The sequence below is a fragment of the Netta rufina genome, assembly GCF_964035555.1.
Source record: "Netta rufina genome assembly, chromosome: 15".
Lineage (NCBI taxonomy): Eukaryota > Metazoa > Chordata > Aves > Anseriformes > Anatidae > Netta > Netta rufina.
In genome coordinates this window covers 13,301,615-13,315,461 of record NC_140138.1, presented here as the reverse complement: position 1 = coordinate 13,315,461, position 13,847 = coordinate 13,301,615, and the positions used below count along the sequence as shown (strand labels likewise).

The 13,847-nt window shown below is 40.0% G+C and overlaps 1 protein-coding gene across 1 annotated transcript in view; it reads left to right on the top strand.

Annotated features, from left to right (window-relative positions):
- Positions 1–13,847, top strand: part of MAD1L1 (mitotic arrest deficient 1 like 1) — a 354,917-nt gene that overhangs the window by 17,112 nt on the left and 323,958 nt on the right. The window contains exon 9 of the mRNA XM_084296309.1: positions 66–127. Within this exon, the coding sequence (XP_084152435.1) occupies positions 66–127 (62 nt within the window). The remainder of the gene's footprint in view (positions 1–65; positions 128–13,847) is intronic.

Genomic DNA, 13,847 nt, shown 5'->3' with positions numbered 1-13,847 from the left:
ACTGTAAAAAATGAGCCGTTAGAACATGCATCTGTCTCAAACTTTTCTTTTGCTCTATACTTTAGAAACTTCTGGGAAAATTAAAATGCTGGGAGAAACTGGACCAGAGTACTGGCTTGAACATCAGGTATGCGCTCACAGCATTGGAGGTAAAATGTTTCAACCACTTTCCTTTCCTCTTAGTCATCGGGACACCTGAAGTATGTTAGTCATGCTTTCTTACTGTCTCTTCCTCATGTGGAAGCTCTTCCAGTACTTAGTATAAATAAAAAGAGCAGTAAGATAACATCCTGTTAAGAAGTATTTTTCACCAAGGCAGCTTGACAAGTGTCTCTGGTGACTGCAATTACTTGCGAGTTCTTTGAACTTCTTGCATATAGCTACATTTGTGTTTAGGTAGAGATTCTGCTTGCTTAATAAGAAAACTTAGAGAATTGTTTGATGTGTCCAGAGAAATGAATGAGGTTACTTGTGATAAATTATTATAAATATGTTTTCTTTGAGATTTGGATATCAAAATAAACTGCCAGATCACGTTTTGGCATTTCTTCCTTCAAGTACCTGACTAGATTAACGACTGCTTTTTTATTTTATCTAATAAGAAATGGAATAAACTCATTTTCTTACAAATGGAGAAAAAAAAAAAAAAACACCCACCAAGCAAGCTACCAACTGGTGCATTTTAAAACCAGCTAGTTAAGTAATGGTACACAAAGGCAACTTTATGACATCTAGAACATTGGACCAGCTTTTTTAAAGGTCTCTGGTATGTCTGTGGTGTAACAAAGGGCTGGAAATGGTGAATCTTCTGATATTTTTTTTCTTCCACTGCAGAAGGTTCTCTGCATAGATACAGTGTCTTTGTGTATCATATATTTCAGCACTGTTTTATTTTCTATAAATATTTGCATTATTGTGCTAGATGTAGAGATGCTTCTTTAAGGAATGTTTTGATATGAGCAGTCTTGCACAGGCTGCCTTTAATATTGGTTCATGCTCTGAGCTGCAGCATGTACTGCAAAACCTAATTATACCAATTGTTTCTTTATTACATTCATTCCACGTGCCTGATTTATATCTGCAGACTGCTGGGATTATTTGCAGCTAGGAGTGTTTGGATATGCACCTATGGTTTGGGCACGCTACTGCATCATGTAAAAGACACTTGTGTTCAACAGGGGAAAGCCCCCTTAAGTTTCTCAATGTTTTGTCTTTAATGGGGATAATGAAACCTTTTCTAGAGGCCTGCAGGTAGATAGCATGCTTGAGATTCTCTCCAGCTTCTGATGAGGATACATGCATTTAGATGAAGTTTGAATTGTGCTAAATCTCCAATGGCAAAGAATGGACAGAAATAGTATGAATCCTTTTCACAAAACTTGTTCCATCAGACAGTGGAGTAAAAGCTTTTTACTTACCTCAAGCTGTTAAAGGTTTAATGAGGTAATTTCACAGTGGGAGAGAAATGGAACCAAGTGATTCTGCCTGTTGAAGTCTAATAACTCCTTCATTTAAAATCAGAATATTCGCTCTAAAGTGTTAGGTTTTTGATTGGGCCATATTGTTTAGTGCTATTAATGGTATCTTCTCATTCAGAAAAGGGAATTGCTCTTGAGGGGAAAAATCATCTTTTGCATGCAATTGTAGCAAGTAGAACTGGGTGATTACCTCCCCATGCTCTTTTTTTTTTTTTTTTTTTTTTGTTGTTGCTCAGACTTCTTATGACATGAGTTCTGTTCGTTTTTGGTCAGGAGTATGAAGATGAGAGATCACTGTCCTAGTCAGGTTCCTGGCGTATGCTGTAGGCGAGAGCTTGAGGGAAAATTAATTGCCCATCTCACAGTAGAAGAAAATAAGAAGTTGGATGGTTGTTCCAGAGAACCAGGGTGATGTGCTGTTTGCTAATAACTAGATCATCAAGGAAGAAGGGAGGGAGTGCATTAGGACTTTTTATGTTTTCTTATCACTTTTTTCATTGGTACAGAAAATGGAAGGGAAGCATGTACAGCCTGTGGCATGTTAGGCGAGGATGTTTTTTCATTTCCTCCAGCATTTCCACGGGGCTTGTTCTGTGTCTCCACTAGATGTTTTTTGTTCACTGATTGCCTAGTCCCAGCAGGCTTTTTGTCAGATTGGCTTAGAATCAGATTTGTGAGTCTAATTTTATGTAAAAGCACTTGGAAAGAAGATGCAGCTTTGAGGAGTGGAGTGGTAATCCTACTGTTTTAGTACTAGTCTCTTTTTGGGAACTTTGAAAGAGCTAAGTGTTTTATAATACTTTACCTTTTGGGTAAAAACAAGTTCATTAACAGTTTACTCAAAGGCTATATTTATGTTTGCCAGTTCTGGATTCCCTCCCATGCCAGACGGTAAGGGAATGTACTCAGTTTCTTCTGCTGGGTAGCTCCTAGGTTTTCCCTCCTGCTCTCATGAACTTTGGGGGCAAAGACTGCTTATCCATTTTAGCTCTAGAGCATACGAGTGTGTTTGCATTGCTGTTGTGTAGTGTTCTTTCCAGAATTTGCTCTTGGAATTATGCCTGCCGTACACAAATATTACATAATACACTTGTAAGCTGCATGGTGTGCAGACAAGAAAATAATATGTGCCATATGTATATATGTAGGGTCTGTGCATATACATGATGAATCCACATAATCTTTTTGTTTTCAGTTATATCCTCCTGATATCTTGATCTTTTTACTGCCTACTTGACAGTGTAGTTGGCTCTAACTTTTGGATGTCATTTTGTCTATAGAAACCCTTCTAAATTTTCTTTGTATCTGTTACTGTTACACTGCTAGCAAACTTTGTACGCTTCTGATCCATCATTCTTGATTGTAGGATTTGTAAAAGGAAAGACAATGTTGTGAAATTCTTGTTTTGTGAATAGAAGGTCCTTATATTTGAGTTTACTCTTACTGAGTGTGGCTGTTGTTTGAGTCTGTTGTTAGGAAAGAGTTATGGTGAGAAAGCAAGCTTCTCTCCTTCTCTCTCACTTTTATTTCTGCAAAATATGGTATTTGTGTAGTTGAGTTATTGATCATCTTTGATGAAGAACCAGGCAAATCTTAACAGACATAATTCTTTTCTCAGAGTTGCACTCCTAGCTTAGACGTTTTCCAGGTAGTTTCTTGACTGCCATTTGCAACATGTATTTAAAAGAAAATTATTTCTGGAAGGCTGTCTAGGTGTGTGAGGAGAAGGGGGGTGGTTTATTCTGATGACAATGTACAGATCCATCCACGAGATGGCATCCTTTCTCCTGCTGCTGGAGGAAGCTGGCTTTCTGCTTCAGACTAGCAGCCTCAGCCTGGTGTTAAAAAAAACAAAAAACTGGCCACATGAAGAAGACTAAGCTAGTCTAGTAAAAATCATTCATCTTTGCTATCAAAACTTTTGAAAATGGCTTAATGCAGTGTACATAATCATTGTCTTCATTCCTTCTACTTTTAGGGTATTGGTATTAACATGATATGAAGATTTGAGCATATATTCTCTAATGACTGTGCTTTTTCCAACCAACCCAACTTTATATTTACACCACACATTTTTCATTTCATCTGGTTTAATAGTTGTTTAATAGCTGTTGCTGCTCTTACTTCCTTTCCCTTCTGTGGCATGTAGAAGATATCCAAATACAAGACGAGGGTTCTTGTACTATGAGCTTTTCATCTAAATAACCACTTTTCCCCCTGCTTCTGGTCTGTTTGGCTGTTGCCTTTGTCCCCTAACGGATTAGCCAGGTGATGGTGCTATCCCTAAACAGACACACCCTGCACTGCTGAATGATGCAAAATGATCTGCAGCAGATATGTTTTAAAAACAAGGTGTTTATTAAGTCAGATACAATAGTCACTGGTAGCAGCTGACAGGGATTGATGCTGAAGTTGTCTTTGTTATTTATCTATAGTGGCAGAAGATTGCAGGTTTTCAAAGGCTGAAGTTTTGCTGAGAAATTTAGAAAACTTGTGGAGGCTGACAGAGATGGGCCACAGGCAGCAGCTTCAGTATTCAGAGAGTCTAAATATATTTTTTGAGAGAATAAATAGTAAAGTATGTTTTTTTTTCTTTTTTTTCTTGTTGGTACTGGTTTAATTGGAAGCATTGACTCTTGAATTTTTCACATTTTCACCTCCTGGTCTCAAAGATCTTTGTATAGACAGCACAGTTGTTTATATCAGTGATAGCTTTTCATATTAGTGTGTAATCAGTGATTGGAAGATGATCATGTATATTGATAATGAACTATTTAGGTAGGTCTTTCCCTTTTTTAGGCACCGTTTTCTATTGGAAATAGTATTGTCAGCTCAGGCTCGGGGGGGGGGGAGTGTGTGCGTGGAAAACAAAGCAAAAGGTTTTGTTCATATTACTCTTCAGAATTGTTTTCTTATTTTCCATGCCTATCACAGCGAAGCAAGGGGGAGAGAAATCAGCTGTCATTTTTGGAGGTGTCGTGGAATACAGTACAGACATTAAGGGTGAGGCTCACATAGCAGACAGGAAAATAATGTGCGTGGACTTCTCTGTGCTGCTCAAAGGCAAGGTCTGGACCTTCTCAAGTGGCATCTACTACAGTTTTACTGGAAGGCAGGTCGTGGGCCCCTGGTGCCTGCCTGTGGTGTAAGGCTGACTTTGGAGAGCGCCTACAGTCGTCGTTCAATTTGCAGGGGTAAATTTAGTTAGCTTCAGCGATGAGATCACATTAAGCTGGTGGAGCTGTTTTGTGTGCTTGCTGTCCAGGCCTGTAAAGGGAAGTGCAGATTTGACAGGAATCGAGGCCAGTGCTTAAGGACCGTTTTCACTTAGCAGAGCCTGCCAGCTGCAGGCAGCAGACACTGATATGCTGACCTGTCGCCTAGAGCCAGAGAAGTGAACCTGTTAATGCTGACCTGGTTTTCTTTCTGAAACATCTGTGGGCTGGCTGGCTGACAAATCTTGGGGACTAGCTTCCTGCGATGTCTGAGACCAATTAGGAAGAGGAGATAGTGTGAATGTGTATGCATTTCCTCTCTAAGAAAGGGTCTAATTAAGTGGCAAGCATCTCTATTTAGTACAGTGGTTAGCACAGTTGTAATTTGTAATTACACAGGTGCTACACTCAGTACGGGAAGTCCTTCTATGCACATTCTGCTTTTGGAGTTGGGGGGAAGGGAGGAGAGAGGGAGGGAAAAGGGAATCAAATTCCTTGATTCTGCATTTAGTGGTGGATTAGTGCTCTTTTTTTCAGTGAATAGGAGAGAAGGGAGAATATTGGAGTTCTCTACTTTCCTTTTTGAATCGTGATTAACTATGCTTAGCTACTCTGCACTCTCTCCCATCCAAGGCATTGAATATCTTTGCAGTAGTGAATGAAGCTCATAATCTTCTTTTTTTCTCACAAGGTAGTAATTTACCTTTCTCTGAATGTCCATTATGAATAAGTGGTTGCTGGTTTAAAAAAAAATCTGTTGACAGCTATACAAAGCAGTGCATGTTGAAATAATTTGAATTGCTCATACGCGTTTCTGGATACTTAATTAACTGCAACCAATCAAGGCAAGACTGGGGGGTTGCTGTTGCTAGTTCCAGCAGGGCCATAATGCTGGCACAGTTGTTCCATAGTCAAGGATATATTTTTATTGGAGTAGCCTATTGTAGCCCTGTGGTCTTTTGTCACCAATCAGACAATGAATCTGATTAAAAGAGTTTGATGTTGGCTGTAATTCTACCACTGACTTTGAACTTAAACTCTAATTTCTATTTTTTTGGTCATTTTTGCCCAAGTTGGGTAGTGGCAGATCCCTACTTCCGAGTTGAGTCTCTAATTAGAAAAAAAAGAATCGACGTGGTACAAGGAGATAGAAACTTCATTTTGTGCATCTAAGTTTTATGTAAATAATTGTAATTTACAATCTGTGGACATACTGAAAATTGCACGACTGCTGTTGACAAGATTCCCAATGTAAAACAAGCTGTCTCATCACAGTGGGAATTCCCTGGGTACCAAAAAAAAAGGAGATAAACACTACATGAAGGGAAACCAAGCCAAAACAAACAAATAAGTGTATTTACAATAGAAACTTTCATAGTTGCAAGGTCTCACATGACCTCATGGAAGGATTATCTGCTGTTCTCCTCTGTGGACACAATACTATAACTTAGAGTTATTTTTTAAACCTTAATTTTGGCATAAAAATCTTAGCCTTCCACTGAAGTTGAAGGTTTAAAAAATGTTGAAGAATTCACTCTGTGAACAGGGCAAATGTATGCAGGTTGCTAATATCCCACAAAATACCTCAAAATAAGGATTTCTGCTGGCTTCTGCTCAAGGATGAATGTTGTGTGAATTTCTCATGCGCAGTGCTACCAGGACAATTTAGGCGCAGCTTACAGCAGTTCCACCACTTCAGTCCTGTGGGGCTTCTGACTCAAGTGCCTTGTGAAAAATGAGCTGTTCCTGCCCGTTACTTTATGGTTCTTTTAGCTGTGCAGCTGAAGAGGTGATCCTGCATAGCAAAAAGCAATCTAGAATGGAAAATGGATCGGCTTTCATCCAGGTCAGGTCCCTGCTTGCTGGTGGCTGCCGAAATACCTGTGCTGTTCCGAAGCAAGGCAGAGGAGTTGGGAATGAACAGCCAGGATTGGAAGGGCTGGTGAGGAGCATCTTTGTTTATTTAGAACCAAGTCTTATGTGCTTGGTATTTTAGGACTTAGTATGTCTAAAAGATGTAAGTATTGCTTTAGAAGCATTTAAAATCTTCTTGAAGGAGAAGTGCCTGAACAGTTCCAAAGGGAGGCTTTGTGTTTGGAAAGTGAGGTAGAAGTTTCAGGAGAAAATTTATTGCAGTTGTCTCAAACTAAGCGTGTATTTATTGAAGCCACCATTCTCTACAGAGGGAATCACAGAGGAGGCTGCTACCTGTTGAATGTGGCATTCAGCCTGTGCTGGCCTATTGCGCTAAGCTCTTCTGTTCTCCTGTATCATTTTATGTTCGAATGTACGTTATTCTTAACTTTGTGCAGTGCCTTAGGTTTTAGATTGCCTTTATAGAATGCTTTTCATGTGGTGGAGAGAAAAGTTTCCTTTGTCAACTCAAAACCTGAAGCTGTGGTTGTCAGAGTAGCCACAACATGGTTTTGGGGGACTTCAGGCCAGGCTTGGGTTTTGGAATAGATGAGTGTAGGTCAAGTTAACGTTTGGAGGCCTGATGTCAAGTCTGTGCTTTAGCACAGGGTTTAGTCTTCTCCCATCCCGATGGTGTTTAACTTTGTTTTAATATGGCAGCCATGTGTCCTCTTCTCATAGATTTCTTAGTGTAGGTCTGGTCCTGCCAGGACTTCACTGAAATGCTGGGCAGTCTCCTGCCCTATAATTTTCCTATCCGATATTGATTTTCTCCCCAAACACCGTACTTCTCTGATGTTCAAAAATACCAGTTTTCTTCATTGACATTAATGCTTTTATTTCCATTTAAATATATCAGGTCTTGAGGCTAAAGGGATGACAGAAGTGTGTAAGGCGTAATGGGTCAGCACCTAACACGTAGGCAGACAGGCTGTAATGTGTAATCAGAGAAATCAGAGTAATAAGTAAGCAAGCTCACATCAAAAATACATCTGTCCTTTCTTTGCATTTCAAAGCCCTGTGAGGAGTGAGAGACTGGCTTTCTAGGAGCACAGATCTGGCATTCTGGAGACAGAGAGAACTGTTGGACACCAGCACGTTATTCATCTTCTGTGTCGAAGAATAATTTAGGGAACTGTGGTAGATCGCCTGCAGGAACTGTACTGAGAATAATGAAATTACTGAAACGATGGGTGATTCTTTATTTTGGAAGTGCAGATGATGGTAGACTTTTTATTTTTTCCTTTCCCCTGGAAAATATCACTTATTTTTCCATTGACTGTTTTTTATCAGATTCTACAGTATTGTCCCAGCTTGCGTCGAGCTGCATTTCCCAAACCAATAAGCCTAAGGCTATTTTTCTCCTAGGTATATAAGTAGTTTTAGAAATGTGTGCCGGTGTTGCCTCCTGCATAGCAGGTGCTTTGTTTCCCACTGGAAACTCACTACCAGGTGCTTCATTTTGCATTGCTGCCATATTTCTTGCAAGCAGTGTTTGAGATGCTGTTGAAAAACATTTGGGTAAAGGTAGCTTGCTTTCCTCCAGCATGTAGTGACCCATGTAATGTGTAAATGGCTTGAACTCAGGTGCTCACTCTGCTGTGAAGGAGAAGCTTTCAAAAGCACAGACACTTTCACAAAGAGCCACTTTCCTTACATTAAGCAGTCCTGTTTCCCTTAAAGTGAAATTATCATTTAAATAGCAGAGACTAATCAGCAAGGGGATGGTTTGCAACCGTCAGAGGGCTCAAACGCTCCTGCTTGATTTTTATGCAGCCTCTCATCTTGTCATCTCCACACACCCAATAACCACTATAATCTCTAGCTCATTTTTAATTTTACCTTTTAATTTCCATTTTAGCATCTTTCCCTGTTTCAATTCTAAATCTTCTGCTGGGACTGTGGCCGTACTGTGCCTTCCTTCTGCCTTAGATGTGCAGTGTATTACACTTCATCTATCCCCAAAGTTTTGTTTGTGCAGGGACACTTTCACAAACACGTAAAAATAGATGCTGTACCTGGTTACAGAGGATGCTTTTGTTTTAGCATAGCAATGCCCTTTTTAAAAACCCTTTTCAAAATATACAGGCCTCTTCTAAATAAGCACAAACCAAAATACTCCTGTAAGTATTCATACTCTTGCATTGTGCTACTCCCTTGTAGCAGTGGGCCTTTATCTACAGGGCAAGAAATTTACCTCCACCACTGGATCAAGGAGTACCAAGATGAGTCAGACTAACGTAACAACTGTCTTTGTCTAGGAAATTGATTATCTTGTCAAGCAAAACGCAATTTAATTGGACTTGTAACATTTGATCAAGAGAGCCATTTGGGAAAATATAAACCAAGCATGAGAAGATGGAAATTAATAGAAGAATCATGGGGTGTATAAGGAATTGTTTAAGCAGCAATAGATTTAGTATTGTTGAAAGAAAAATACAAGGATAAGCAGAATTTCTCAAAGATTAGCCTTAGGATATGCTTTACTTAATACTTCCATTAATGGTTTTGGTGCAAAAGATTGGTATATGCTGATAAAACTTGGCTAATGATGCCAAGTTCAGAGGATTTATGAATACTCAAAAGCTGGGTGTGCAGAACTGAGTGACCCTAAGGACTGGAGTAATGAAGTGGGACGAAATTCAGTGATACAAAACACAAGACTACACTTATAAGCATAGTTTGTAAAACATAGCCCATGCAGTAGAAGGGACTAGAAGAGAAAAATAGTAAAAACTAAATGCAGAAGATGTTGCTGGTGGGAGCTGGAGAGCCCCGTGCACCAGTGGAGACTAGAAGGGCTGGCCTGTTATAGCAAAACCTGGCAGGAGATGTAATTGCTGCTAAGAAACAGAGGGGTGGAGGGGAGGAGAAGGGAGGGAGGGGAATCAATACCAGTGAGAGAGATGGAACCATCGATGCTGAAGATTAACATTGGCATTTAAATCAAATCTCTATAGCCTCACAATAAATACAACTTAGATGGAGGTTCTAACCTGTGGCAAGACTGCTCTGGATGCAGCTTCCAGTGGAGTCAAAAGTACACAAATTACCATGAAGTTGAAGCTCCACAAGGTTATGAAAGAGATCACTTAATTATAGAAAGGTACTTCACAGTACCTAAATTTAAACATCCTTTTCAGTCCCGTGTTTGTATGAATGTGTATGTACCAACCTGTCAGCACGGGGATGGACTCAAGAATGTGAAGAATAAAGTATTTTTAGTTTGGAACTGCAGAGATTTAATATCAGGGTTTTGAAAGCTGCAACTGGGGAAAAAAATGTTTTTAGTGAATAAATGTAGGTCGTGTTCATCCTTCTGCCCACGTGCTGTTTGTGTACAACAACATGCCCTGATGTGGACAGGGACCTGAACTGAGAACAGCTGACCTTTGCTCATGTTGAGAAATACGCAGTTTACTGGAAAAAATGTGCTGAACTATTAAAAAGACCTTATCTACCCGTGTAGATAAGACAAAAATATGATCTGCATAATCTCTCGTGCTTTTCTGTACCAGTTTGGTGCAGGTTATCTTGTTGGTGTTCTGCAAATGATTTGCTTCTGGTTAGTACTTAACCTTGTCAATGCCTGGAACAAGGATTTTGGTGGTGGCTGCGATGGTACCGCTTTAATCATTTGTCTTTGGTTTGCCATCAGGGCACAGGGGAGTTCTGTACTGAATCAGCCAGTGAAGTTCTGATTTTTTGGTTTTTAATCCCACTTAGTAGGTATCTAGTGCAGCAGCATCAAGATGGGGTGGGAGAAAAATGGAAGCGTATGAATACTGAAATTCAATTTTTTCAGCATCTTTACAATGCTCCGACAAGCTAGCTTAAATGCCTTGTGATATTGTTATGTAAGCCTTGTCCTTAAGCTTCAGTCTTTTCTCCCCTGGGACCTCTTTGCCAGTGAATATTTTTGATCAAAGCAGGTATTTACTTGGGCTATATTTTTGTTCCTCATAAGCTGTGTTATTAAAAGGAGTATGCTTGTAAAAATACATTTGCGTGTGGATTGTTTGGAGAGGAAAAACAAACAAACAAACAAAACCCTCTCTTCTAGTAGCAAAAGCACTGCACATTTGCAAACTGTTCTTTGAAAGATGTGGTGAACTTGAAATGTTTCTGTGTTAAAAGATTAATGTTGTAAGTGCCTCAAGGTTCTCTGTAACTAGCTGTGATTCTGTAAGTGTATTTGTTTCTTAAAATAATTTACAGCACAGAAATTGCTATTTCTGTGTATCAGATTGTTGGATCAGGTTGGTTACTGATGTGTGTCTGGTGCAGTGTTAGAGACAACAGAATCCTGGTCCAAATAAGACCCAAGTAAAGTGCAAGATGTAAAGCAGACTTCATGAATGAAGATTAGTTAACTTTGGTCAGCATGAATTATACTTAGGTATAAAGAATTTTATTTGGTGTCCTCCCTGTTTTTAGTGTGAAAACTCCTGTAAATGGGAGGCATTATGTATTATGTGCATAGAATAAATAGAAAAATATTTTACTTTGATGCTCTTTCAGTTGCATTTCTTTTTAATTTCAAACAATATGTAAGAGTTATAAAGCATTGCACAGAGAGGTGATTCATAAATTACTGCTGTTTCTATAAATGAAGCCTTTCTCTTTTGCGGATTCGATTGAGGAGATGAAATGGAAAGCACTTTTTGTCTTAACCTGTGATCCAGTTTTCCTGTGTGGCTTCTGCTTCCCGTTGCTCCGTAGTGCCGATGTACTGAGCACTGTGTGCTGCGCAGGTGTGTTGGCGTGCATCACTGCTCTCCCTGAGCTGGCGAGGAAGAACCCCAGGAAGAACAGCCTGACGTGAGAGCAGGCACCAAACCAGGCCCACGTGAGAACTGGGCTGGGATAATTGGAAAGATTCTCATTTTGAAAGCAAAAATGGGGAGGTGTGGGGGGCTCAGTGGCTAGGTAGGTTTAGTAAACACCAGGAGCTGGTTACTGGCTGGAGGTTATTTTCAAGGTGCTGCTGGACAGCTGAAATCTAGAGCTAAGGCTGTTCTCAGGCACAGCATTGAGTGGGGCTAGAACAGCATGAAGGAAACAGAGCCAAGGCTCTTCACCAGGAAGAAGATAAAAACACAACTATTCTGTGTAGCTAAGGCAGGTGAGATGGACGTGTATGGAACCTTCTTTCCCTCCCTACCACAGAAGTAGGATGCAGGGAGCACGTTGCTGAAGCTTATTTGTGCAAGTTCTTACAGTGTATAATGTTAATGCCTCGGGGCTGCTGGTGCACCGAAATGTGTTGTGCACACACCTTGCTCATCAGCTGGCAGTGAAGTGCTTCTCCTCATGAAGCCATGTCTGTTACAGAACAGCATTCTTGTAAGAGGATGATAAATTATGGAATAGTGTGTTAGAAACCTCTGTACATTGCAGCAGCATTAGACTTTTGCTGCCTATCACTAAAAATGGAATTGGGATCTAAAAATAAAAAGGGGGGAGCCTGACCTTCCAACATAGGTGCAGTTGCAGCTTTTCTAGAAATTATTCACTTGATTTCTCGAGCATCTATTCTCTCCTTTCCTAGTACTACTTTGCCTCTGTTCTTACCTGATTCCTTTCTCCACATTATTCTCAACTTTTGTCAGCAAAATTAATGGTTGCTATGCCTCTTGGTGGGCAGTGATGGGCAACTATTATGAGAACCATTTTCTAGCCCATTTTTTCTGAAATTGCTTTTGAATTCTTGTTACTTGTTTATACTCTCTTCCAGGGATATTCGGATGTGAGTAACGCATCAGGCTCTCTGGAAGGGCGTGAAAGGAAGATAAATCTATTGGATAGGAAGGTATATGAAATTCTGGATTTCCCCTAGTTGACCAAGCTATATTTTTTCCTGCTTTAATGAAACAGTCATTCTTTCTGTGGCTTTCTGAAGCTGTTCTGTAAAGGCTTGACATGCAACTAATTTTCTAAGAAGGGCAGAAATAGAGTACCTGCCTTTGAGAATGTGTTCAATATCAAGATCCTCAATTAGAAAAGTCATCATCAGTTACCTTGGACAGGTTTTGGTGATACTTTGCAGCTTCTGTTATTGCCTTAGTTCGGAAGGTAGTGCTTTAACCTAGTTAGGATTTCTTTAACTCAGTTTTGCTAGTGCATTTGTGAATAACATTTCTGTCTGTATGCTCTTGGTATTCCCAGAGTTAAAGCTTTTTGTGGCTTCAGGTGGTTTTCTGCAAATTTAACAGCCAAGGTTGATGGCATCAAGCCTGTTTTGTGACAAGTCTTTCATTTTGGTCTGATGCTTTCCAGTGCAACTTTGGCAAAGACATCGTCTGCCTTCTGGATAGCTGGCCCACTCGTCAAGGTGACGGAACACCTATCGGCTTGCCTGCCTGCCTGCAAGTAGCTGGCAAGGGGAAATGCAATTGGCACTTCATAATAACTGATATATTTGGAAGGCTGGTGGAGAGGAAGAGCGAAAAAGTGCTCTGAAAGTGGGTGTTTTTTTCTTTTTTGTTCCGATTGGGTAGACATAGGACTTTGGAAAATGTGTGCGCTCCTGTCTATATGGCTGATGATAGCTGCTAAAGATATATGTGCCATTTCTCTATGTCAGTCTTTTGGCTGTAGTTAGGTATTTAAAATGGCTTTTTTGGTAAAATATTTGTCCTGTATTCTGTACTGCTCTGTCCAGCTGTGGTGTGTCTCTGTGAGTAGAGTTTGGAGGGTACGGGTTAAACCCGTAACTTTGCCTTAGTCAACTCTTCTGGTTTATTTTATGATGTGTGTTGGTTAAGTGTCTGTCACAATTGACTTTCACCATATGATGTTAGTAGTTAAATGCCAGACAAATCTGGTAATAAGATCTGCACTTCTCTGCCTGAGATTGACAGATGCTGATGTGTTTGACATAATCATATGCTAGTTTTTTGAGGAGCTGGTTAAGCTGATGCTTAACACTGGGTACAAAAGTCCTGCATAAGGCTGAAGGACTCGACTGTGCAAACTATAGCGAGGCAGAGTTAGTCGTTTGTGATCTGCATCTGTCATCTGGGCATTTACCCATATGTATTAACGTTAATATTTTTCACAAGTTATGTTGTCCATATTTGTATAATCCCACGCACTTGTGTTGCTCCATAAGGAAGCACAAGACGTTCCCTGGGCCAATGTGCTGATCCAAAAAAGATAATGAGAGAAAAAGGGCAAGGTAAGGCAGCTAGAAAGGAATCATTAGTGACCAAGAGCAAGGCAGAGATGAATTGCCATG